Source organism: Entelurus aequoreus, linkage group LG16 (assembly GCF_033978785.1).
Source record: "Entelurus aequoreus isolate RoL-2023_Sb linkage group LG16, RoL_Eaeq_v1.1, whole genome shotgun sequence".
Classification (NCBI taxonomy): Eukaryota; Metazoa; Chordata; class Actinopteri; order Syngnathiformes; family Syngnathidae; genus Entelurus; species Entelurus aequoreus.
The window spans coordinates 26,777,398-26,803,806 of record NC_084746.1 but is presented as its reverse complement, the minus strand read 5'-3'; the positions used below and the strand labels follow the sequence as shown (position 1 = coordinate 26,803,806).

Below are 26,409 nucleotides of genomic sequence, written 5' to 3'. Positions count from 1 at the left end.
CCTACATAAAGAACAAAACAAACACAGTGATTGCCAATCTTGGGTCTGCGTATAACATGTGAGAAGTGAATGTGACGGGACCAACTCCAACTGGATCGTATTAATAGCATCAAGGCTAGCAATTAAATTAGCTAGCTGATAACAATCTAGATGATGGCTTTCACATCACACTTTCTAAGGATAAAAAGTGTTTTGTTAGAGAGCCAGTGTGTAAAATTCTAGAGGAAAAATACAGAGGAGCCAAATATTTACAATTCAACAGGAAAAACACAAAAAAGTCCTTTCACCTCAACTTTGGCTGTCTTACTCTAGAGAAGAATGTCCCCATTCCGTAAATTTCTGATCTCAATTTGAGAGATAGCGCCCTCTGGTGGTGAGATACAATGAATGTGACAACCAACCACGCTTTTAAATGTGAACTGCACTTTTTTTATTTTGCCTATCGTTCACAAACATTATGTAAGACAAGAAGACAGATGTGTTTTTGTTATGCATTCCAAGTTGTAAATAAACGTAAATAAAAGTCCGCTTACAATGGAGTCAATCGTGACTTGAATATTAACCAAGTATTAGTGATATTGTTATTATAAGTGCTAACGCAGACAAACTATTTATAGTGACGCCGTGATCACGGAGAGCTTACTGGCTTGTGCTTTGATTGATTGAGACTTTTATTAGTACATTGCACAGTACAGTACATATTCCGTACAATTGACCACTAAATGGTAACACCCGAATAAGTTTTTCAACTTGTTTAAGTCAGGGTCCACGTTAATCAACTCATGGTTGTATTGACATCATGGTGACCTGGTTTCTCGCCTCGGAGCTGATGAAAGTTTATTTTAGATAATTAATGACTCTCACCTTGATAGTAGAAGGATGAGGACATAATCCGAAAAGTTGGTCAACTTTCGACTCCAATTAAGATCCGACGAGAAAGACATGAAAAGATGTTTGGTTCCAGCCCCCTTTTTTCTTTGCGAGGATTATGAGGCATTCTTCATCTAAACGGGAATATGTTAACATACTAACAGTCGGCATCCTAATGACAGCAGACATTGTACAGTAAGTGAAATTTTATTATGTTTGTTGGGTCCCATGAAGTCTGAAGTGAGTAATAATCAGTGATGTTGGCAAAAGAAAAAGCCAGCGTTGTCATGCGGTTGTGAAATGAATGGGCCCCTGTGTACTTAAAATGAGCTAAATATGTACATTTAACATCCTATTAACTTATTATAAATGTGCTAGTTAATACATTATATATATATATATATATATATATATATATATATATATATATATATATATATATATATATATATATATATATATATATATATATATATATATATATATATATAGTACAGGCCAAAACACACCTTCTCATTCAATGCTTTTTCTTTATTTTCATGACTATTTACATTGTAGATTGTCACTGAAGGCATCAAAACTATGAATGAACACATGTGGAGTTATGTACTTATGTAACTGAAAACATGTTTTATATTCTAGTTTCTTCAAAACAGTCACCCTTTGCTCTGATTTCTGCTTTGCTCACTCTGGGCATTCTCTCGATGAGCTTCAAGCACACCTGTGAAGTGAAAACCTCTTGAAGCTCATCGAGAGAACGCCAAAAGTGTGCAAAGCAGTAATCAGATCAAAGGGTGGCTATTTTGAAGAAACTAGAATATAAAACATGTTTTCAGTTATTTCACCTTTTTTTGTTAAGTACATAACTCCACATGTGTTCATTCATAGTTTTGATGCCTTCAGTGACAATCTACAATGTAAATAGTCATGAAAATAAAGAAAATGCATTGAATAAGAAGGTGTGTCCAAACTTTTGGCCTGCATATAGGCAGAAAAGAGTGACTTCCATAGGCTCCAATGTAAGCAAACTTTTGCTCGCATTTATTAACTTGTTAAAATACATTAAAAACAAACACATGTGGTTGTGTTAGGTAATGATTGTGAATGATCCCGTTTAACCGTCCCCAAAATCTTGTTAAAAGTCTTCCAAGAAAAGTGTAAACGATCACATTTGGAGTGGTTTAATTTCCCTTATTGTCGAGGCAATGTGTCCAATACTTTTGTTCATAAAAAGGCATATCAAACACATTAATACATACTTGTTACTCCTTGTCCTTCCCAAACGACTGTCTCAGTTCCTAGCAGAAGACGGGTAATTGTCTTTTTAGACAAGCCTGTGTGTGTTTTGTCTGGACCCTTTAGTGGGTTGTCAGTGTTTGCCCAAAATGTTCAAGCAGTTTGTTTGGTTGCTTGATTGGTGGGTTGAAGTTTATTTTGAACTTGTATGCAATTTCAACATGACACATCACATATTTCACATGCTTTGTAGAATAGTTTTAATTTGAGCTGTTGTTAGAAAGTGATGGCGGAGATATTTAAGTGTTTTTACAGTTTTAATGTTCAACATCTCATGAGCTATGAATGTATCAGCTGAGACTTTTTTTCCATGATTATGCAAACCTAATGTGGTGAGGAAGAGCAGGCCGAAAACAGCAACATTCATAACAATGTATTTTTTTAACCATAAATGCAACAGCAGGTAAAAAAAACAACGTAGGAAACATTTCCCTGTTACAACTCAACTGTCTGCCGCCATTTTTAAATGTTCTCAATAGAGCAGCGTGTGTTTATTTTGTGTGGTTCCCAAGTTGTGAGCAATCATGTCCCTCCAAGAAGGAGTCCGTCTTTCCCTCATGTGACTTGTCTTTTTCTGGCTTGTCTCACAAAGTGAGTCTTGTTGTCAACTTGTCTGTATCTGGCCTGGAGTCTGGCGATGGCCGTAACAGATTTACAGGCCCACGAAGGCGAGGATGAGCCTGATTTGTCTCCTACTCTTGCCTTGCATCTCTGTCTTTGCTCACCCAGGTGGGAGAGGGCCGTTGGGGGATTGTGGCCCCGCTCGATGTTCCGCTAGGGAGGGGCCTGTGTGTGCGGGCCTCCTCCGTGCCCCGCCTGGCTGTAGGGTGGCAGGTACTCACTTCCTGCATGACTTTTGCCTCTTGTGCTGGCGACTCACCTTCTCCAGTGGCTGCATGACTCCTGACAAAAGTCGGCGCAACCTTTTGGTTGCGATGATTTGGGAAGCTTAAAACTCGGATTCTTGGGTGTTCAGAGGTGGCTGCAGGGTTTCCATGGAGGCTTGGAGTAGAACTGCCTCGACTGTTTTCAAGGTCTGAAAAGTGGTTGAATTCTGATGAGAGTGCTTGAAATTATGAACGTTTTCTTTTACAGTAACTAGATAGAGCATAAACATGCACATAAATGATGTGTTTCTAATTTACAGTACAGGCCAAAAGTTTGGACACCTTCTCATTCAATGAGTTTTCTTTATTTTCATGACTATTTACATTGTAGATTGTCACTGAACTCATCAAAACTATGAATGGATACTTGTGGAGTTATGTACTTAACAAAAAAAGGTGAAATAACTGAAAACATATTTCATATTCTAGTTTCTTCAAAATAGCCACACTTTGCTCTGATTACTGCTTTGCAGACTCTTGGCATTCTCTCGATGAGCTTCAAGCACACCTGTGAAGTGAAAAAAACATTTCAGGTGACTACCTCTTGAAGCTCATCGAGAGAATGCCGAGAGTGTGCGAAAAAGTAATCAGATCAAAGGGTGGCTATTTTGAAGAAACTAGAATATAAAACATGTTTTCAGTTATTTCACTTTTTTTTGTTCAGTACATAACTCCACATGTGTTAATTCTTAGTTTTGATGCCTTCAGTGACAATCTACAATGTAAATAGTCATGAAAATAAAGAAAACGCATGGAATGAGAAGGTGTGTCCAAACTTTTGGCCTGTACTGTCTATCAAACATCTTGTTTTTTGGAAGAGGGGATTCCAATGGGTGGCCCATAGCTCAAAAAATTGAACATTCATAACACTAAAACAAACATAATACATTATGAATGTTTGCATTTTTAATATTTGAACAAGATAATGCAATAACAATAGTACGGTGGAGTCCCAACTTAAGAGTGTTTTGAGATAGAGCTGTCTCTCAGCTAAGTGTTATGCTTTAAGTTGCAAGCTAAAATTTGAGTTTCAAGCATCCCTGCCATGAGTTGCCGCAAAAAATATCACAGTAAACCCCATAAGATTTGACTTGCTATAGCAGTAATTGCAGTTGTTAGTAGTACATTTTATTGTTTTTTATATCAAATTTATTATGTAGAATTTTTTTTTAAAGAAATGTTAAAGGTTAAAATGGTGCTGTTTTGAGAGGCCAAGCACCAATTAAAGTGATCTTAATTCATTCCGAATTGAGACATTGATTTGAGATACAAGCGTTTTGAGTTGAGCTCATAAATTGAGGTAATACTGTAGTTATTAACAGCTTAGCACAGCTTGACTTGATCTTGAATGGTTTTGTATGTTTGGTATAATAAATAAAGAAAATAAAATTAAGAAAAAGTGAATATTATTATAGTGGCCCTTGCATTCTTTATTTTTTCTGTATGTGGCCCCCAGCAGAAACATTTAGAGTTTGTGGGTGTTCTTTAAATGTGCTGTCAAATTATTATTTTCTTAAATCAGATTAGTCACACTTTAGAATTTGAATTAATCATGATTAATCACAGGTTAGCACATTTGCATAATTTAAATTATTCCCAAGATTTGGAAAAAAATTCAACTTTATTCTAAGAAAGTCATTAAGGAACAGTTTATTTGTTTTACATAAATGCATGTCATTTATTTGCTCAAAACTTGCTAACAGTTTTATTTAAGTTCCAATCAGAGTGCATTTTCAAGTGAATATAGCCAGCGAGCACACCAGTCAGGGTCTCCTCACGCATCTTTGCACTGACGTATGCATTCACCTGATCACTGACCGTATAACAACCTTTTAGGTAACCATCCACAGTTAACGTAAAGGAGCATGTGCGGTCTAAATAGATTGTGTGATTATGCAATACTTTTTTGTGATAAAATGTGAGGTAACACATTATTTTTTACATCCCTAGTATATAAATAAGTACTTTCTTGCAGAAAAAGCTCAACTAAAAAAAGAATTATGAAAACTTTTTTAAAATAATCACTACATATGACTAAATAAGTAGGTTTTTAGATAGTGAAATAAAACTCATGAAAATATAATAAAATGCTGTATATCAAAATCTGACAATACATTTTAGTTTTTTAAAGCAAAAATTTCAATTATCTTTCGTGACAAAATAAATGTATAAACCAGTCAAAAGTTTGTAAAAAGTTTCTCCTGCAACAGAATGCAGAATTGTCTTTAACTATTTGACTGGTTCTGTATGTGTATACAGTATAACTTTTCCTTTCAAAACAATTTGCTCACTAGTTTATTTTGAGAACGTACAGTACATATTCAGACAAATATTTTATTTAGCACCGCTATAGAATGTTTGAAAAGTGTTGTTGGGAATCTTTTAAACGATTTTGGCAGGATTTTTTCACTGTTTAACTGCTTGTGAGTGTTTGAATTTGACCAGAGAAAAGGTGCATGATCTCACCACTAAACTATGCATGCAGATGAATGGTCCCTAACCCAAATGATCCGTTTGTAACCTGTGTATTTGCAAATGTTTGCAGACGGAAGCTGCCAGCGGATCATTGAAGCGTTCCGCCTCCACTGTGTCGGACAACCAGGTCAACGGTCTTTGGCAAGAGGAGAAAAGTCAGCAGAGGTTTTATCGACCACGCCACAAAAGCTACAAGGCTGCAGGTCAGCCATGCTGTTGTCGTGACATCATCGTGTCGTGCATCATCCATCCCATATTTGATTGACCGTTTTTCCCTGTTTTGCCATGGATTTAGTGTCTCGGTCGGAGCACCGGCAGCAAGGCGACAGAGAGAGAGGTCGATCCAAGGAGCGCTGCCACCTTCTGTCTCCGGACACGTCCCGTTGCAACTCTGAAGAACGAGGCCTGCAGCCGTCACGCTCCTCAAGTGTGGAGAGGACACGGCCTCACAAGCAGGTATACAAGACATGTGCATACTTCAAAAAGAACACAAGTATTGGGACACCTGGGGCCTCATTTATAAAACTGTGTGAACTCCCAACGTAAAAGATTACGTAAGCAAAAATCTCAGACTGTACGTGCGCAGGAAAAAACAAAAACACTCTTCTCATTATAAATCACACCTACAAGTTAATGGTGTGCATAAAAGTTCCTTCCTGGTGTCCTCCCACAATCATCCATAAATTTACATGCTGAATAGATTATGAATATTATGACTATGGATCGCATGTTAGACTGTCAATTAAAGAAGATGGACATGGCAACTCCAAAGCAGATGGCGATATTTTCGGATTGGTGTTTATTACGCCAAGCAACGTAACAGGATTATTTTTGGAGGGCTATAAATTATAAATAAATAAATAAATAAATGGGTTATACTTGTATAGCGCTTTTCTACCTTCAAGGTACTCAAAGCGCTTTGACAGTATTTCCACATTCACCCATTCACACACACATTCACACACTGATGGCGGGAGCTGCCATGCAAGGCGCTAACCAGCACCCATCAGGAGCAAGGGTGAAGTGTCTTGCCCAAGGACGCAACGGAAATTACGTCACATCTGTCAGGACTGGGTAAAAAATAGGACTCAGATGCAGAGGTGGGGAATAATCCAGCAGGCTTTTATTTTGAAAAGTTCACTTTTCACCTCTTGAGTCAGGGCAATAAAACAACGGCTATAAACTTTAACTAGGCGAAAAAGGTTTCACAAAAATGTGAAAGAACCGAAAATCACTCCAAAAGGAGGAAACACAAATATTTATATCTAACTACACTTAACGAGGAATATACCGCATTTTTCAGAGTATAAGTCGCTCCGGAGTATAAGTCGCACTGGCCGAAAATGCATAATAAAGAAGGAAAAAAAACATATATAAGTCACACTGGAGTATAAGTCGCATTTTTGGGGGAAATGTATTTGATAAAACCCAACACCAAGAATAGACATTTGAAAGGCAATTCAAAATAAATAAATAAAGAATAGTGAACAACAGGCTGAATAAGTGTACGTTATATGACGCATAAATAACCAACTGAGAACGTGCCTGGTATGTTAACGTAACATATTATGGTAAGAGTCATTCAAATAACTACAGGTATAAGATATAGAACATGCTATACGTTCACCAAACAATCTGTCACTCCTAATCGCTAAATCCCATGAAATCTTATACGTCTAGTCTCTTACGTGAATGAGATAAATAATATTATTTGATATTTTACGGTAATGTGTTAATAATTTCACACATAAGTCGCTCCTGAGTATAAGTCGCACCCCCGGCCAAACTATGAAAAAAACTGCGACTTATAGTCCGAAAAATACGATAACTATGAAATTTAAACAACAAAAGGCGCTCCAAAAGGAGGGAAAAACAACGGGCTATAAAGCTTTTACGCTGATTCTTACCTAGAGAAATAATTAACAAAAGGTCACTCAAAAATGAGGAAAAGAAGAGACGGTAAAAGTAAACTGAACTCACCACTGCGATTTGAAAACTTTACAAATCCAGGATCTGGATAACAAGACAAGACAAGGCTTGGGTATGATGCTCGAGATGCACGAGACATTCTGGCACAGAACAAAGGGAGGCGTGGGCTTATAAAACACATGGGGTAATGGGGAACAGGTGGAAACAATCAGGGATGACGTCAGACTGATGACACATAAGGAAGGGCAAGTGACCTGAAACGAGAGGAGAGTTATTTCTCAAACTAAAACTATAAATTCACAAGACCCAAAAAAACCAAGATTAAGTTAAAGTTAAAGTACCAATGATTGTCACACACACACTAGGTGTGGTGAAATGTGTCCTCTGCATTTGACCCATCCCCTTGATCACCCCCTGGGAGGTGAGGGGAGCAGTGGGCAGCAGCGTAGCCGCGCCCGGGAATCATTTTTGGTGATTTAACCCCCAATTCCAACCCTTGATGCTGAGTGCCAAGCAGGGAGGTAATGGGTCCCATTTTTATAGTCTTTGGTATGACCCGGCCGGGGTTTGAACTCACAACCTACCGATCTCAGGGCGGACACTCTAACCACTAGGCCACTGAGTAGGCAAGACATCCCTCACCGTGGTGTGACAACATCTAATAAAAATAACAATTGGAATGTCAATATTAGACCAATCATAGTTGCACTGTGACTGAGAACTGTTGCTGAGATGAAGGAAAATATTTTCATGTTTTAGCCTTCTGTTTGCCATTTTGCAAATAATGTAATTAATAACGGCGTGGTGAAGTTGGTAGAGTGGCCGGGCCAGCAATCGGAGGGTTGCTGTTTACTGGGGTTCAATCCCCACCTTCTACCATCCTAGTCACGTCTGTTGTGTCCTTGGGCAAGACACTTCACCCTTGCTCCTGATGGCTGCTGGTTAGCGCCTTGCATGGCAGCTCCCGCCATCAGTGTGTGAATGGGTGAATGTGGAAATACTGTCAAAGCGCTTTGAGTACCTTGAAGGTAGAAAAGCGCTATACAAGTACAACCCATTTATCATTTATTTATTTATAATTAAAAACAATTTCAAGTAATACAAAGGAGACATATTGTTTTATGACACAAGTAATAATCATGAGCAATATTTAAAGCTCTTGTGGGCAATTGGCCCACATACTCGATGGTTTCAATATAATATTGGCACAATAGATGTGTTTTTGTACAACTGTTTATCATATACAATTTTGAGTGGTAATAATAACAGAGATTACATAGTGCTTGTGTAAACATTTGCAGTCCAACCGTGTTATAAACTCCCAAATTCTAAATGTATTGATAAAAAAATGTAAACATTTCCTAAATTCATAACAAAGTTTATATTTAATAATCTAATAACAAATACATATACAATACATCAAGAATTAGAGGGAAGCTTATACATTGTGAAATATATTTCTATATGTATTTTATAGTGCAGTGTGTGTTTTTTATGCGAGTAGGAGCAATATTTCATGGTCACACCATCTGGTGTCACTGATTCCCGTGTCAGAAAACCTTTGCGTGAGCTCTACGCATGGTCAAAAGGGTGCGTGGGAATATGCAACCTATTCTGCATAGATTTTTTTTTTTCTATAAATACCAATGTTTGCAGTGAAAGTTATATACATACAGTACACCCCTGTCAATGCAACTTTTTTTGTGTTCAGCAACCTATATAAAAGAGGCCCCTGGTCATTGCTACAAGTGAAAATTAAAATAAATATGCATTACAGAGTGCAGTGCAGCTTCCAACTATCTCGGTAGGATTGAATGATGAGCATTTGACAGATCAAGTTAGTGCTGTGAAGTTCTTCCATGCCAAAGTCATCAACGCATACCTTTCCTTCAATGTTAAAACATAAAATTGTCCAAAATGTCTACAACTTGTTGATCAATTAAGAGGTGTTCAATTACTTTGTCCCTTATAGAGTTAAAAACACTGATAGTCATTGTTTATATTGTCCTAAGGGTAACAGCTCAGACAGCTCCGTGCCTTCCACGTCCGAGTCTAGCACCCCTAGTGTGCGCAGACCCTCATCGCAAACCCCAACCCGCTCTCGCCCTCACATCTCCTACTCCCCCCTGGTGTGCCGTGCCGACCCCTCTATCGGCGAAGACGAGGACGAGCAGGGCAGCCTTGAGAAGGCGCGGCAAGACCAGGCGAGGGACGAAAGCGGGGGCGAGGCGGGCCGCCACCCTTCCCCACCTCGCCGCTACCCGTCCGAGCCCTTCCTGGCCTTCCAGGAGGAGGACCACAGTCCGGATCCCACCGGCCCCATGGAGACGTTGACCTTCGAGGCGGCCGTGGCCTGCAGCCTGGGACGCTCAAACACCGTTAGCTCGGCGCGCCCTCGCTTGCGGACTGGCTGGCAGGTCCCCAACGGACATTTCCGAAAGCGTCTGCCGCAAACGGCCTCGGTGGTGGGCTGCGACCCGCTCAGCGACACAGAAGAGGATGACAGGTGCTAGGGAAGGAGAAGACGTTGACAACGCTGCAATGTACAGTGTTGTCATGGTTACAGTACATTATCACCATGTGTGGACCAGCCCGAAACAACACAAAACACTTCTTCCTGGAATTGTAGTTCAAACAAAACATTTAAAAAAGTCTACTTCCTGCTTTGTACGTGATGATAAAGCACATTACTTTAAATGTGCAAAAATCTTGGGCCACCACTACATAGTCAAATATAGTTAACAGGATTATGCAAAATACATTTTAAAAAAAAGTTAGGAAGTTTGGTGAGGATCTGGATTATGGTGCAGACATTGAAATGTATCTTCACTGTTGAAATTGCACACAAGAATCATAGTGATGCATCCCGTCTGTTTGCTATCATGAACCAGGAAGTAGCCTGGTTACTAACAAATATTGATAAACACACGGATTGTGTCCATCTAATTGTGGCCCAAGATTTTCACACTTCTGCACACAAATTAATCAACGCCAATAGATGTTTTTATAAACAAGGATTATTTTCGCAGGATTGGTGGCTACTCTTTCCTATACGTCTTTGTAAATACATTGTGGTCAATGCATACAAGAAGCTGACACAACGCAATCTTTTCCAGACATATTGACAATTATTAATGCTGCATTTGTTTTTCTACATTAAGAATAATTGTGCACGGAGTGTAAGTGGCGGGAAGCGTTATTTCTGTTTAATTTATTGTGAGATAAGAATGCACACGTAGAATAATAGAGAGAAATGCTTATTTGTTTCTTAAACCAGCATTGTTGCGCAATGATGCCTCCACTAACTCTTGAACCTTTAAACACTTTCTTCTTCGTCATTCCTGTTTGGCTTATTTCGGTCGACACCCTTTACCGATGGAATCCTATCAGGAACACTTCAATTTCCTTGGGCATATTGTATGAACCACTGCAGACAATGACTGTAGGAACGCCATTATGTACATTTACTACGCAAGTAAACATTACTCTTATTACTAACTAATAATGTACAGATGCTGTTTGTATCATTTAGAGTGAATCAATTAAAGGCTGGCAAGCTTTTTAAGTAAATGATTGTTTTTGAATGTGTGTATTTGTTTTAATCGCTGGGACAAGGCCAAATCTGTGAAACTCATATTACCAAAAAAATAACCATGATAGATTTGTATCATGAGTTCCTGGGGGGGGGGAAGTGTTGGTTTTTAAGTGTATAATAACTGTAAATACAAATAAATGTGTCATTAAGTCCACAAACATGTATTTATTGAGCATTGCACAGCATTGTAAAACCATATAAATCATATGTTAATGGGACACAAGCACCCAGTCAAATGTTTATTATTCCAGTAAAAACACTATACAGAGATTAGATTTTACATTGCTTTTATATCAATTTTTTTCCTGATTAAACATTCCTTACTAACTTTAAGTGCAGCACGTATAAAAAATACTCCATAAAAATAAACATCATAATCTACACATTGTACTAATATTTACTTATTTTCCCACAAACTTGAACGCATCACACCATTACAAGTTCATGTTAATACAAAACAACATGAAAAATATCAATTATACATCATCACACTACAAACCAAAAGAAAGATTACCATAAAATCATAATTATATATTTATTTACATAAAAGTGACGTATATTACAGTTTCCTTCATGTTGTCATTGGAAAGGGGGCGGGACCCCGGCATTGTTTTGGATCCCCTGAAACAAGCCAATCACATCAAAGACTTATATCATGACGTCACATCCTAACGACTCTTTAGCATGTCCGCTTAAAGAAGGTGCTAGCAAGACAAGGCAGCATTAAACTCTTTACAATGTTACTCTTGGGGTTAAAACACGGTAGTGTCGCCACGGTTTGATGTCTAGACAGTTTAATTTAAAAGTGGCATTGAAGTGAGCCGTAAATATACAGCACAGAATTCGATCCGAGTGCAGAAATGAACGTCGCTAATCAAGGAAGTCGCCCAGCTGGTGGACAAAAGTAGCTAGCTAGCTAGCCAGCTAGCCGTTAGCAGGAGCACTTTTGTTTTGGGTTTGAGGTGAAGGGTTGTTTTTTTTGTTTAAACATGAGCTGAAACTCATGAGCCAGTAACTCTTTAAAGTCACTTCGGGAGTTAGATAAACATGCGTAGGGTGTCTTTGGAGTGAATATTAACCCTGTTTTATGTGACATCAGAAACAACAACAAGCCACCCACAGGGCGTCGTTAGCATTTCGAGAGGTCTATTTTAGTGGAAACGCTGGACCAGGAGGAGAGTGGAAAATATGGGCAACTGTCTCAAATCCCCGACATCGGACGACATCTCTCTGCTTCATGAATCCCAATCTGACAGGGCGAGTTTCGTGGACGGCACGGATGCAGACCTGGAGCCACCACCGCCTTACCAGGTAAGCACTTTCTAAGTTTATTTATTCAGTAACAACTGTATTGCTTAAGCAAAAATGCCATCCCAAAAGTAAATGCCGCTGTTTAATAACGGAATTACAACATGTCATAACAATGACTAGTCGATACCCAACAATAATGCCCTCTAGTGGCTTTGGGTCGTATACGAGATGACGTCAGGACAATCTGATTGGGTGCTTAGTGTGTGACGTCATTATGTTTATTTTCTATCACCAAAAACAAATATACATTTTCTATTTGGATTTACACTGTATGGAAAAAAAATTGAAAAGGAGTTTTACCTTTGCAACCTCATTATACTATTGCCAAAGATTTACATTCATAAATGTAAGTTTCTCAACACCTGACTTGTTTTTTGTGCCTTTAAAAAATAATTAGAACTGTACTTTAAAACGCTCTTTACTACTTACAACCAAAAAACTGTGAAAACTAGGATGCTGTGTTCCAAATTTGGATTATTACGGAACTTGTGTGAGCCTACGGTTTTACATTTTGTTACATATATATATATTTTGCATTCTATTTTAGTTACTTTGAGTCTACAACCCCCAGGCGCTGTTTTGTACTGTTTCTGTACTTGTTGTGTTTATTATTATTTCTTGATTGTATGTAAATGTTGCATATTATAAATAAATGTTTATAAAATTCAAAATATATACATATATTTATATATAAATAATGCAAACGCAGAAGTTAAGTATATTTACAGTATATAAAACAGAATAAACAATAACTAATATTAAAAACTATAGTATGTTTTACTTATCAAAGAGAACAAACAATAGCAAATAGATATAATATTAAAATCAACAAAAGTAACAAACATATAATGTAGATTAGTGACAAAAACACACAACAAATTACATCCTCTAAATAACAAATTGTTTTGGGATAACTGTGGATCTGTGATGTTTGAGGTGCTGATATTTAATGTGATATTTTTTATTGATTACCATCTTTTTAAAGTGTTTTTAAAGATCATTATTTTAAAAAAATTCTGAAAGTGTTAATAATAACTAGTTTGCATGTTCTCCCCGTGACTGTGTGGGTTCCCTCCGGGTACTCTGGCTTCCTCCCACCTCCAAAGACATGCACCTGGGGATAGGTTGATTGGCAACACTAAACTGGCCCTAGTGTGTGAATGAGAGTTTGAATGTTGTCTGTCTGTCTGTGTTGGCCCCGCGATGAGGTGGCGACTTGTCCAGGGTGTACCCCGCCTACCGCCCGAATGCAGCTGAGATAGGCTCCAGCGACCCCCCGCGACCACGAAAGGGACAAGCGCTAGAAAATGAATGGATGGATGTTTAGTATTTTAAAATATCATTTATAATACAACATTTTTATTTAAAGACATTTATTATGTACCTTGTCTAAAATTAATGCAAATATGTAAAAAAAAAAAACAGACAGATTTGCGGATGTACAATAGGGTAATTTAAGCATAATGTAAATTGTATAGAATATAATAATGATGCAGCATTTAACCTTGTTTGGGTGCCCACCACTTTTTTAGGAATGTCCGCAACACTCTTGATACTGCTCCACTTGACTTGTTATCTGACCTAGCGTATACTCGACACGTCGGACTGCCGCCTTATGTGGGAGAGTGAAGTAAAACAAGATGTGGATAATGGCTGGTGTGTCAACAGGAGCAGGCTCACATGCCCATGTACCATCCCACGCCCAGCCAGGCCCGTCTGGCCACCCAGCTGACAGAGGAGGAGCAGATCCGCATAGCCCAGCGCATCGGACTGATCCAGCACCTGCCCAAAGGCGTGTACGACGGAGGGCCGGATGGCTTGGAGAAAAAGATCAGAGAGTAAGGAGATGAGTTTTAAATATATCATATACTATTCCAATTATTGATGTAGCCTAAAAGTCACAACTTAGGTACACCAGCACAGTCTGACGTCTAACACAAGCAATGTTTTAAATATTCAGCCTACTATTTTGGGGAATCAGTAGCTGCGTGTCCATTACCCCTAGAAATGCGCAAAACCTAAATATCGCAATAAAAAACTGGCAATGGAAACACTCATATTTTGAAAAACTTCTCAGATATTGCCAAAACATTTTTGCACTCTCATGAGGTGGTTTTTGAGATGTTTCGATATTGAAGTTTTTCGCAAAAGCATTATGGAAACACTTTTTTCGCATTTAGAGAGCACCTAAACGCTGAAGCAACGGTGCGGCCATGCAGGACAACCAGGGCAGACAGGTCGTCTTGGCCTCGTTTCCGATTGGTCGGCCAGGGCGAGCGAGACGGCACTGCCAGGTGGTCTCGCGGGTGCCGTCCTCGCAACAGAGGCCGACCCCGTTAAATGTAAATATTTATATTAAATATTTACATTTAATATAAATTATTATTAAAATCTCCTGATGATTGAGGAAACCCTCATGAAACAGGCCTGTAGAGATGAAATAGTCTTGTGATTTTTTCCCACACATACATATTACGCTCTACCACGGTATCGAGCACTATTTTTTTTGGATAATCCAATTAATACATATATATATATATATATATATATATATATATATATATATATATATATATATATATATACTGTGTGTATATGTTACTTTGCTTTCGGTCCGCTTTTGGGTTAAGCCCAATGCGGCACCCCTAGTCAAAAAGTTTAGACACCCTTGGTCACTATTAAAAGTGGTACTTGGGTCCAGCAGAACCAACACTGAGATTTGTTTTATCTAAATTCCACTTAATGCTGTTTAAAATATTTAAAAGTGCTGTCTACTGTGCTTCATCCTAAAACCAGACTGATGTCTTTCTTAAATGTTATTTCTATTTATAAAGTCGTTGACTTGGTTAAATACCAGTTGTTTTAATACTGTAAGTTGCGTACATCGTAGAAGGGGATTTACAAGTCGGGAAAGACCCATGTCTGAAAAGAGCAATTCATTATGCATAAAAGCTGGTTGCTCAAGGAATCCATAAAATTATTAAAAAATTGATGTAGGAATTGGATCTAAAAGGCAGGTTGTTGGGTTTGCTTGGGAGAAAACTCGATCAAGTGGCCTTGCATCAACCAGGAAAAAAACTTGTTAGGAGACCAAATCTGATGTCCTTGATCTTGGTTCTGAAGTGGTCTGCAAAGGGCGTCCGATGGTATTTTTAATTTCTACTTGAATTTAATTAACAAATGTGGACAAGAGGAACTTGGGTTGTTTTTATGGTCTGTGGTGAATTGTGAGTAATGGTCAATTCTAGCTTGTTTGACTGTATTATTGTAGGTCTTGAGTTGTTGACGTACAATCTGATTGCGTATCGTTTCCTCCATCTCCTCTTTGCACTCCTGCAATTTATTTTCAGTTGACGTAATTCCTCGTCGTTTCTCCACAGCGGTAGATCAAATACAAATTGCCAACAATGAGTGTAATAGGCAGAAAGTGAATCTTTTGATGATAACCTTTCCCCCTTTATATCCATCATGAAAAGTTTCCAGACATGGACAGAAACTTGAACTTCACTTGATGTGCTTATTTACATGTCTTGTTGTTGTTTCCCCCTAAAAAAAATCCAAAAATGAACCTGCGCTATGTTTTGCAGATGCGTGATCTGCATGCTGGACTTTGTCTATGGCGACCCGGTGCGGTTCCTGCCGTGCATGCACATTTACCACATGGACTGTATAGACGACTGGCTCATGAGGTCCTTCACGTGCCCCTCCTGCATGGAGCCTGTCGATGCAGCCCTGCTGTCCACCTACGAGACCAACTGATGCTCCCAGGAGCGTAAAAACACACATAAAGGTTGGCTGTCGTCTTGTCTTGCACTTTCAAAAAAAAAAAGTCCCCTGACCTGATACTGTTCTTAAAACAACCCCTAAGAAAGTTTCAGAATTCTAGATTTGGGTGCATCTACTTGAGCTGGCCTCAGTGGTCACTTTACGGTAAATTATTGACCAAAAACACCCTAATCAGAAGCGCAATGTTACACAATTCTACTATTACTAGTTGAAATACTATTTATGAATACTAATTGGCTGTGGTGTGTCATTCCCTTACACAGGGATATAATCCATAGTAAATATGTAAAGACAAGAATACACAGCAAACCCTGTATAAGCGAAAATAGGTTGTGAATGTAATTTTGGTGTGTGTTTGTACAGTATGTGTGTGTGTGTGCGTGTTAATAAAGCAGCCAGTGTAAAAGGCTCTGGTGCATGAGCAAGAGGATCACAAGTTAAACAAACACACACACACACATCATCTGATCCACTGATTTGCACTTTACTTTAGGAACAATATCTTAAACTATATATATGATTAATATATGTATAACCTTGCACTATCAACACGTCTTTTCGTTTTTGTTCAGTCAGTGTGTGCGGTCACAAGCTTGCTCATCACTCATTTGATTCCGCATTTATTTGTCATTATTTCGGTTGCTATTATTTTTTAGTGTTGTTGTTGCATTTAGGCTTACTTATAATGTCTCACTGTGCAAACCAAGTTCAGTGTCAGTTCAAAATTAGTTTTCATTTGAGCAAATTTCCTTTTTACTGTGTTTTTAAACCCGATCTGAATGATCACGTTTCCTGTAATCATTATTTTATTTCTTTTTTGTTTGTTGGAAAAGTTAACCAGTCCCCATGTGTGTGTGTGTGAAAAGGAAAAAAAAATACAATAAATATGAAAAGATAATCTTCTGGTTTTATTATGTATACTTCTAACCTACAGATAAATGAAGCTATTATACACCTGCACACTGGAATACATACATGAGCTGTAACAAAAGATGTGTACAATTGTTATGATAAGCAATATTAAATGTATACCTCTCTGACCGTGTTACAAAAGTTAGTTAATTCTCATCCAATCTTTGAATCAGGTGCTCTTTGTTTGTTAAAACATAAAACATTGCATTCAGGGACCTTGTCTGTCTTGATTGCAACATTCTTCAGCTTAAGAGCTGACACGCTTATTAATCAGATTTGCTTTTACTTTAACGATGAGAATTGCGTAACAACAAGCTTGTTTGAATACCTTCATAGTAATAGGATTTTCTGTGGCAACACAAGAAATCCCTGCAAATATTCCAAGCAATTAGGCTGTTGGCTACAACTATTTTGACTCATGGAGTAAACCATCTACTTACTGTCGAACCATTTAACCATTTTTATTATTATGCTTATGGACAAACATGAACATGAAATGAACCTTGGAAGGGAGCGCTTTATTATAATGTCTCACTGCTTAAGTGGCTATTGTGGCTTGTACATGCCGTGGAAGGTGACCGGGATGGTGCACTCCACTTCTGCTCTGGCGATTTCGGACAGATCTTTGGCGTTGAGGATGAGGAGGTATCCTGGTCTCTGCGAACCGGGAGCCACCACAATGGTCAGCAACACACCTGAGGAAAGTAAAATGGAAATCAGTCCTCCTCTTTTAACAGGAAAGTAAAGCTATATAAAAAATATATGACCCAAAATTACACCCAACTTTTCAGGAAAAACAGTGCCTGTAAGTCAGGGGTGTCAAACTAATTTTCATCTGGGGCTACTCTTAAGCAAAACCATATAAATGTAGCCCTTCGTTTGATTATCATTTACCAAAAACGTATTTAACTTTGAGTTATTTAAAATTGAGTTGAATGCAACTAATACAGTGGTTCTTAACCTGGATTCGATCGAACCCTAGGGGTTCTGTTCGGCGGAGGCCAAGACACACCCGACTCATCTTGTAAATAAAAACTTCTCCCTATCGGCGTATTACAGATACGGCAACAGCAGAAGTCACACTGATTTGCAGGTGTGTAATTTGTTGTGAGTTTATGCACTGTGTTGGTTTTGTTATTTGAACAAGGTGATGTCCATGCACGGTTCATTTTGTGCATCAGTAATAAAACATGGTAACACTTTAGTATGGGGAACATATTCACCATTAATTAGTTTCTTATTAACATGCAAATTAGTAACATATTGGCTCTTAACTAGTCATTATTAAGTTCTTATTAATGCCTTATTTGGCATGGCCTTATTGTAACCCTAATCCTCTAACCCTGGCTCTAACCCTCTAACCCTAACCAAATAACTCTAAATGAAGTCTTTATTACTTAGAATATGTTCCCCATACTAAAGTGTTACCAAAAACATATAACTTTGTCTTGAATTTGAAAAAAAACATTTTATTTTTCACTAAAGAAGGGTTCGGTGAATGCGCATATGAAACTGGTGGGGTTCGGTACCTCCAACAAGGTTAAGAACCACTGATCTAATACATTTGTGCATTATTGCCGCACATTTTCAGGCTGTTGTGGGCCATGTTAAATGATGTGGCCACCCGGGCATCTGTATTTTATAATGCAAAACATGTAGTTCAAACCCGGTCATGCATGCATGAGACTTTGATAGAAGACCTCATTTAGGAGCATCACAATATTTGCTTGTTCGGTTTTTGACTAAATAAGTCAATCCACCATGAATAACATATACTCTGGCAATTGTCACTTTTGTATCAAAACTAAGGCGTTTTTGCAGAAGTAAACTTTTTTTTTTTTACAATGCAAAAAAATATGTATCAGCTTTTCCTTTGTCTATTCAAAGGTAATGCTGAGGTTTTTATCGCTTTTACTCCATCTTGCATGACCGTTAACAATATTAAGATATGCGTCTTAACATTAACAGTGGTTAACTTCTCTTTAGGACTGAGAATAAATCAAGTGTATCTGAAGAAATACCGTCATCCTCATCGACACCATCGGGGGTCTGGACAAAGAGGGGCTCTGAGGGGTAGGAGTCGGGTTCTTGCCAAACCCAGGTCTCCTTGGTCTTTACATTCAACTTGCAGATCTGCTCAAACAAAATTAAACCAAAAGTGAAAGCAAAGATTTTTTCTCTATGTAGTGTCCATGTTCTGCGTGTTAAGTACCCTGTCAGGTATGAAGTGGTTGAGTCCCAAGCCATAGGCGTAAGTGTAGTTCTTCCCTGCGTACTTTTCATAGTTGATCTGCGGGAACTCAAAAGCTACAAGCACATAGAAATAGTGCTTGAGTGCATGGGTGGTAGAATGTACAGTAATGGTGTGTGTACCTTGACGAGGTCCAGCAAAGAGCACCTCAGGCTCCAGCCAGATGGTTCCATCAGCATGCATTACTGCAGTCGCTGTAGTGTAGGGCAAGCTGACCAGGTTCTTCCCCTGCTCCTCCTTTAGTCCGTCAAAGATGTAACACATGAGGCTAAGCTCTGGGTTTACTTTGGAGGATCAAACCGCTGAGTCACCTTGTGGACGTCCAAAGGAATGACATATCTGCGGACCTCCGGCTGGGGCGCTATCATGGCAGCCTTCTTCACCTCCTCCCAGTTGGCCCTCAAATTTGCCAGCCAGAGGTAGTTGTACACAAACTCAAAGCTGCACACACAAATACATTGTTTTATACAAGAGTGTGCTTGTTTAATAATACCAGTAAGCACCCTCGCTCACCCCTTCCATGCACACAGGTCAAACACAACGAAGCCATTGTCCTCGTAAGTGTTGATGTGATGGAACATGCCAATTGGCGCCCCTTTGAACTTGAGGTCGATGTACTCTCCTGGGTCCTTCCTGGCGACGTGGAACAACGTCTAGAACCACAAAATAAAATGTTACCCAAATCTGGTAAAGTGAAATAATAGCTTTGTGTGTGGGTTAACTTTTACACAAGAACAATGACAGAAACAGAAAATGATCCCTGTACAATAAACCAAAATCAAGTAAAATTACTACAACCTTTGATGATGTCTGAGAGCGAGGGAACAAGAAAATGCAGAGTGATACTGTCACCTGCTTTAATATATTGTCAGCAAATAAGTATTAAGAGTTTGTATAATAAAACTCCTCAACATTTGAAGATGCCTGATGGAGAAGGAACAGAAGGATGTTGGCAAAAAAAGATGATAACCACTGTAGTACAATATAATAAAACTCAAAAGTAAAATAAATCAACCCTCTGTGATTTCTGAGAGGGAACAAAAGAAAGTTGGCAAAAAAATATACTGTATAATAAAACAAAAAGAAGTAAAATAACTTTGCACAGTGAAACTGTCAACTAATTTTGTAAGTATCGCCGTAATGTAAGTATAAAAAGATGGTATTGACTACTGTATAATAGTAATACTAAAAGTAAAATAACTCAACCTTTGAGGAAGTCTGATAGAGGAAACAGGGAGATGTTTGCAGAGCGATACTGTCACCCAGCGGGGTTTTCTAGGTATCATCAGCATTTAAGTATATAGCGGTTGTATAATAAAAATAAAATAAGGTAAAACTACTCAACTTTTGAAGATGTCTGATAGATGGTAACATGAGGGTATTTGCAGAGTGATATGGTCACCTAATTTTATAAGTACCACCATCATACATACTAGTATAAAAATATAATAAAAACTGTACAACAAATATACAACAAAATAAAAGTAAAATAACTCAACCTTTGATGATGTCTGATAGAGGGATCAGGAAGGTGTTTGCAGAGTGATACTGTCACCTATTGGGGATTTCTCTGTATCTTCAGCATTATGCATATAAGTACAAAGCGATTGTATAACAAAACTAGAATTAAGTAAAACTCATCAACTTTTGAACATGACTGATGAAGGAACAAGAATGCGTTTGCGGAGCAATACTTTCACCAAATTCTATAGGTATTGCCATCAATAACTCAATCTTTGATGTCTGATCAAGAAGGAACAAAATTGTTTGCAGAGTGATATTGTCACCTATATTTAAAGGTATCGCTGTATTGAAAGTATATAAAGAGGGCAGTGACCAATGTGCAATGCAGTGGTTCTTAACCTGGGTTCGATCGAACCCTAGGGGTTCGGTGAGTCGGCCTCAGGGGTTCGGCGGAGGTCAAGACACACCCGACTCATCGTGTAAATACAAACTTCTCCCTATCGGCGTATTACGGATACGGCAACAGCTGACTGGTTTGCAGGTGTGTCATTTGTTGTGAGTTGATGCACTGTGTTGGTTTTGTTGTTTGAACAAGGTGATGTTCATGCACGGTTCATTTTGTGCACCAGTAAAAAACATGGTAACACTTTAGTATGGGGAACATATTCACCATTAATTAGTTGCTTATTAACATGCAAATTAGTAACATATTGGCTCTTAACTAGTCATTATTAAGTACTTATTAATGCCTTATTCGGCATGGCCTTATTACAACCCTAACCCTCTAACCCTGACCCTAACCCTAACCAAATAACTCTAAGTCTTTGTTACCTAGAATATGTTCCCCTAGTGTCCAAAAAACTCTAAATTAAGTCTTTGTTACTTAGAATATGTTCCCCATACTAAAGTGCTACCAAAAACATATAACTTTGTCTTGAGTTTGAAAAAAACATTTTTTATTTTTCACTAAAGAAGGGTTCGGTGAATGGACATATGAAACTGGTGGGGTTCCGTACCTCCAACAAGGTTAAGAACCACTGGTGTAATGCATATTTGCATTGCAATACTGTCACCTATCGGTATGATGGTATCAGCATATAAAGCGGTTGTATAATAAAACTAAAGTAAAATAACTCAACCTTTTGAAGATGCCTGGTAGAAGAGAAGAAGGTACTTGCGGAGTCACCTAATGGTGCTCTAGGTATTTTGGGGGGTATTAACTATGTGTTACAATTATATTACAATGCAATTTGTATTACTTATATTATTGTGTTTCTGCTCTATGGTTATCATTACAAATGTCCTATTTTTCATTGTTACCGTTCTGTGTTCAAAAAACCTTGTGGAGTTCAAACTGGAAATAAATCGATTAAAAGTTTAGGAGGTTTGCATGATGATGAAGCTTTTTAGTTGAACGTTTTGACCTGAGACCGACTTACTCCTTGGCTCTCGTTGGACTCGAAGCAGTCCATGTAGTTAGAGCCTCGGATGCTCCAGGCGCTCAAGAATTTTAGTAGGTTGATCTTCACCGGCGTCTCCACAAAGACAAAGTAGTTTTCGGACATGCCAAAGCTGAAACGAGAGCAATTTTTAAATGTTATTATTGTTTTGCGTGCTTCGTTGGCATGGTAACCTATAAGCAACGGCTCACTCACCTGTGCACATAGGCAGGCTTGAACCTCTCGGCACTGGGGAACTGAACCACCACCTTAGACTTCTCGATCGGATTCGACTTGTCTGGGGAAGATGTACGACATGCATGTTATTTGCTCAATGTGTGGACAAAAGTATTGGGATGCACAATGGAAGAAAAGATGGAGATGTCTGTGGGTAGATGTCACAGGTCTCAAACATGGCCACAGTAAGCTAGTACAAACCCCAAAACCAGTGAAGTTGGCACATTGTGTAAATCGTAAATAAAAACAAAATACAATGATTTGCAAATCTTTTTCAACCTATATTCAATTGAATAGACTGCAAAGACAAGATACTTAACTTCTCTGGTTTTCGGTTTTGTATTTGATTTGTTTTTGGCAGCCTTGTCTAGCTTTGTAAAAATCAGGCTTTGCTACACATCTTTAAACAAAACATGGAGCAGTTTCTGCAACCTTTCTGCGTCGGTGGAATCCTGACAATGTTGTAGGCCAGCGTGGCGCCTTTCCCCATGCAGTTTCCGATGTTGTACACGGTGCCGTCTCTCTCGATGTGGGGGTGCGCCGTCACGCCGTTGATGTTAATGTAGTTGCACATGTCCACCTGTGGTAGCAGCGGCGAATAAAAAATGTTGTAACCAAAAGCCTTTGTGACGTCATCGCACCTTCTTCAGCGTGTCCAGGGTGTCTGTGTCCACTTTGGTGATGTAGTTGGTTTCTGTCACGGCGTAAAAGTCCTCGCCCACAGGGTACACGTTGACCAGGCAGTTGTCTGTGATCTCCACACCCTTGAAATAGGAGAAAAACCTGCAAACGCATTGCAAAAAGACATTCTACTAAAACAAGAACACATATGATAATGAGAGAAAACAACAATCTGGACCTGGAAAAGATGTTCTTGCAAGGGTCGGGATAAGCAAACGTTCCAAACTCCGTGATCACCACACGCTTCTCGGTGATGGCTCGCACGTATGCGTCAGTTTTGACAAATCTGGATGGAGCACAGGGTAGGATGAGACTGATCGTCATGACAGCGTAGAGGAAATTGTGGCAATAACCATAGAACCAAAAATGGAACTTGGCTTTCACGCAATAAAACTGCATCTTTGCCACGGTAACGTGTTAAGTAGCTTATTGTATGACAGTTAAAACATTGCTAATTCAGTTGATGGCGACAGTTTGACCCTGAAACATTCATCAATTTCCATTATTCTATATGCAAACCAGCGGCTCACTTACTTGCGAAAGTAAGTGACCTGACCGTTCTTGAAGTCAAATTTGTGCATGAGCGCCTGTCCATCAAAGAGGTGATAGAAGGGCTCGTCTCCCACCTCGAAAAGACCCGGACCCAAACGCAGAAGACTACCTTTCAGAAAGGATGGAATCCTTCCTGAAGAACAACAGCACAATACACACCTTATAGGGGAAGATAAATATAAATTTTTGGGAGTAAATTACAGGACGAATTGTGAAATTAACCTATAACTGTTGCTGGAAGGGGCTCAGCTAGCTCCTCACATGTCTCAAAGATCTTCTTGTAGCCGCCGGCTGGATGTTCAAATCTGTTAGCAGTCAAATAAGAAAAAAATACACATAATTCAATAAAAAAAATACAAAATAAATAAATGCATTTTTTAATTTGATATTTTAGATTAAAATAATACATGAATTATTATTATAATTTGCTGGAAATACTAAAGCCACTTTGTCATTAAGGACCTACTGTATATGTACTGTTAGATCAACAAAATTGCTAACATACCTGCTGACCATGACTCCTGTGTGCACAAAGCAAACTCTTGAAGTAGGAGAGTAAAAGTGTGCACACTCACACAGTGGAGTTGAGGTATTTATCCTTCTTGTGCCCCCTCACCGTCAATGAAAAGCTGTTTTTTTCTCTTTCTTCGTGGCCCAATGAGGTTAAACTGCGAACAAGAATCTTATTGTGTTAATATCCTGTGATGGATAACTCAATGGCAGAAGCCGGATTTGTTGCAGAAAATATCACTGATTTAGAATGTGTCGCAATAGTTTTGTGCTTTACCGTTAATGTATGTGGAATTTAGATATAGTAAGTGCACATACTACAACATTGATTCAGTTTTGAGGTTATATTTTATCTATTATTTGTATTTTTTTGTTTAACTATAAACATTAATGTATATATAAATGTGTGTGTATATAATATATATATATACATATATATATATACATATATATATATATATATGTATATATATATGTATATATAATGTGTATGTATGAATGTGTGTATGTATGTATGAATGTGTGTATGTATGTATGTATATATATATATATATATATATATATATATATATATATATATATATATATATATATATAGTGTATATATATATACATGGGTGTGTGTATATATATGTGTGTGTGTGTATATATAAGTGTATATAAATGTGTGTGTGTGTGTGTGTGTATATGTATATGTACATATATGTGTGTGTAATATATTTACATACTGTATATGGGTGTTGATATGTACATATATGTGTGTATATGTGCATATATATATATACATATGTGTATATATATATATGTACATATATGTGTATATATGTGCATATATATATACATGTGTGTATATACATATGTGTATATATATATATATATATATATATATATATATATATATATATATATATATATATATATATATATATATATATATATATATACATATATACATACATATATACATACATATGTGTGACAATCATTGGTACTTTACCTTAATATATATGCACATTATGTGTATATACATATATATGTATATATATATATATATATATATATATATATATATACACATATCTTTGTGTGTGTATATATATATATACATATCATACCAAAGACTATAAAAATGGGACCCGTTACCTCCCTGCTTGGCACTCAGCATCAAGGGTTGGAATTGGGGGTTAAATCACCAAAAATTATTCCCGGGCGTGGCCACCGCTGCTGCCCACTGCTCCCCTCACCTCCCAGGGGGTGATCAAGGGTGATGGGTCAAATGCAGGGGAATAGTTTCGCCACACCTAGTGTGTGTGTGACAATCATTGGTACTTTTAACTTTAATATATGTGTATATATATATGTATATAGATATGCATATATATATATATTTATGTATGTATGTATATATATATATATATATATATATATATATATATATATATATATATATATATATATATATATATATATATATATATATATACTGTATATAGATGTGTATATATTTGTATATGTTTATATATGTGTATATATATCACATGCGGTATTAGTTTAAGCAGACTGTTTGTCTATTGTTGTGACTTCAATGAAGATCAAAACACATTTTATGACCAATTTATGCAGAAATCTAAGTAATCCCAAAGGATTCACATGCTTTTTCTTGCAACTGCATGTATGTACACTACCGTTCAAAAGTTTGGGGTCACCCAAACAATTTTGTGGAATAGCCTTCATTTCTAAGAACAAGAATAGACTGTCGAGTTTCAGATGAAAGTTCTCTTTTTCTGGGCATTTTGAGCGTTTAATTGACCCCACAAATGTGATGCTCCAGAAACTCAATCTGCTCAAAGGAAGGTCAGTTTTGTAGCTTCTGTAACGAGCTAAACTGTTTTCAGATGTGTGAACATGATTGCACAAGGGTTTTCTAATCATCAATTAGCCTTCTGAGCCAATGAGCAAACACATTGTACCATTAGAACACTGGAGTGATAGTTGCTGGAAATGGGCCTCTATACACCTATGTAGATATTGCACCAAAAACCAGACATTTGCAGCTAGAATAGTCATTTACCACATTAGCAATGTATAGAGTGTATTTCTTTAAAGTAAAAAAAAAAAAAAGGACATTTCAATGTGACCCCAAACTTTTGAACGGTAGTGTATATATGTATGTATTTGTATGTATGCATATGTATATATTTATGTTTTTGTTTA

The 26,409-nt window shown here is 37.8% G+C and overlaps 3 protein-coding genes across 3 annotated transcripts in view; 2 read left to right on the top strand and 1 right to left on the bottom strand.

Annotated features, from left to right (window-relative positions):
* Positions 1-10,438, top strand: part of LOC133630777 (voltage-dependent R-type calcium channel subunit alpha-1E-like) — a 139,310-nt gene extending 128,872 nt beyond the window's left edge. The window contains exons 44-47 of the mRNA XM_062022504.1: positions 2,896-3,000; positions 5,599-5,731; positions 5,824-5,984; positions 9,470-10,438. Of these exons, the coding sequence (XP_061878488.1) occupies positions 2,896-3,000; positions 5,599-5,731; positions 5,824-5,984; positions 9,470-9,970 (900 nt within the window). The 3' untranslated portion in view covers positions 9,971-10,438. The remainder of the gene's footprint in view (positions 1-2,895; positions 3,001-5,598; positions 5,732-5,823; positions 5,985-9,469) is intronic.
* Positions 10,439-11,714: 1,276 nt separating this feature from the next.
* On the top strand, positions 11,715-17,186 carry LOC133630776 (RING finger protein 11-like). The gene is made up of 3 exons (XM_062022503.1): positions 11,715-12,363; positions 14,032-14,201; positions 15,951-17,186. Exons 1-3 carry the CDS (start codon positions 12,241-12,243, stop codon positions 16,120-16,122), a joined length of 465 nt encoding a protein of 154 aa, XP_061878487.1. The 5' UTR covers positions 11,715-12,240; the 3' UTR covers positions 16,123-17,186.
* A 378-nt stretch (positions 17,187-17,564) lies between these two features.
* On the bottom strand, positions 17,565-24,263 carry rpe65a (retinoid isomerohydrolase RPE65 a). Its single transcript, XM_062022502.1, has 14 exons — positions 24,191-24,263; positions 23,908-23,990; positions 23,668-23,818; positions 23,312-23,419; positions 23,094-23,235; positions 22,885-23,032; positions 22,432-22,513; positions 22,216-22,348; positions 19,826-19,965; positions 19,624-19,753; positions 19,435-19,549; positions 19,274-19,368; positions 19,083-19,194; positions 17,565-17,756 (listed from the first exon to the last, which is right to left on the bottom strand). Exons 1-14 carry the CDS (start codon positions 24,199-24,201, stop codon positions 17,608-17,610), a joined length of 1,599 nt encoding a protein of 532 aa, XP_061878486.1. The 5' UTR covers positions 24,202-24,263; the 3' UTR covers positions 17,565-17,607.
* Between the last annotated feature and the right edge of the window lie 2,146 nt (positions 24,264-26,409).

What these genes read in the sequence shown, in the direction of transcription:
- rpe65a (XM_062022502.1), bottom strand. An exon ending in TGCAAGAACATCTTTTCCAG is followed by an intron (nt 23,236 to 23,311) that starts GTCCAGATTGTT and finishes ATGCGTTTGCAG; the next exon opens with GTTTTTCTCCTATTTCAAGG. An exon ending in AAGCCTGCCTATGTGCACAG is followed by an intron (nt 22,349 to 22,431) that starts GTGAGTGAGCCG and finishes CTCTCGTTTCAG; the next exon opens with CTTTGGCATGTCCGAAAACT.
- LOC133630776 (XM_062022503.1), top strand. Translation starts at nt 12,241, where the DNA reads ATGGGCAACTGTCTCAAATCCCCGACATCGGACGACATCTCTCTGCTT. An exon ending in AGCCACCACCGCCTTACCAG is followed by an intron (nt 12,364 to 14,031) that starts GTAAGCACTTTC and finishes GTGTGTCAACAG; the next exon opens with GAGCAGGCTCACATGCCCAT. An exon ending in TTGGAGAAAAAGATCAGAGA is followed by an intron (nt 14,202 to 15,950) that starts GTAAGGAGATGA and finishes TATGTTTTGCAG; the next exon opens with ATGCGTGATCTGCATGCTGG.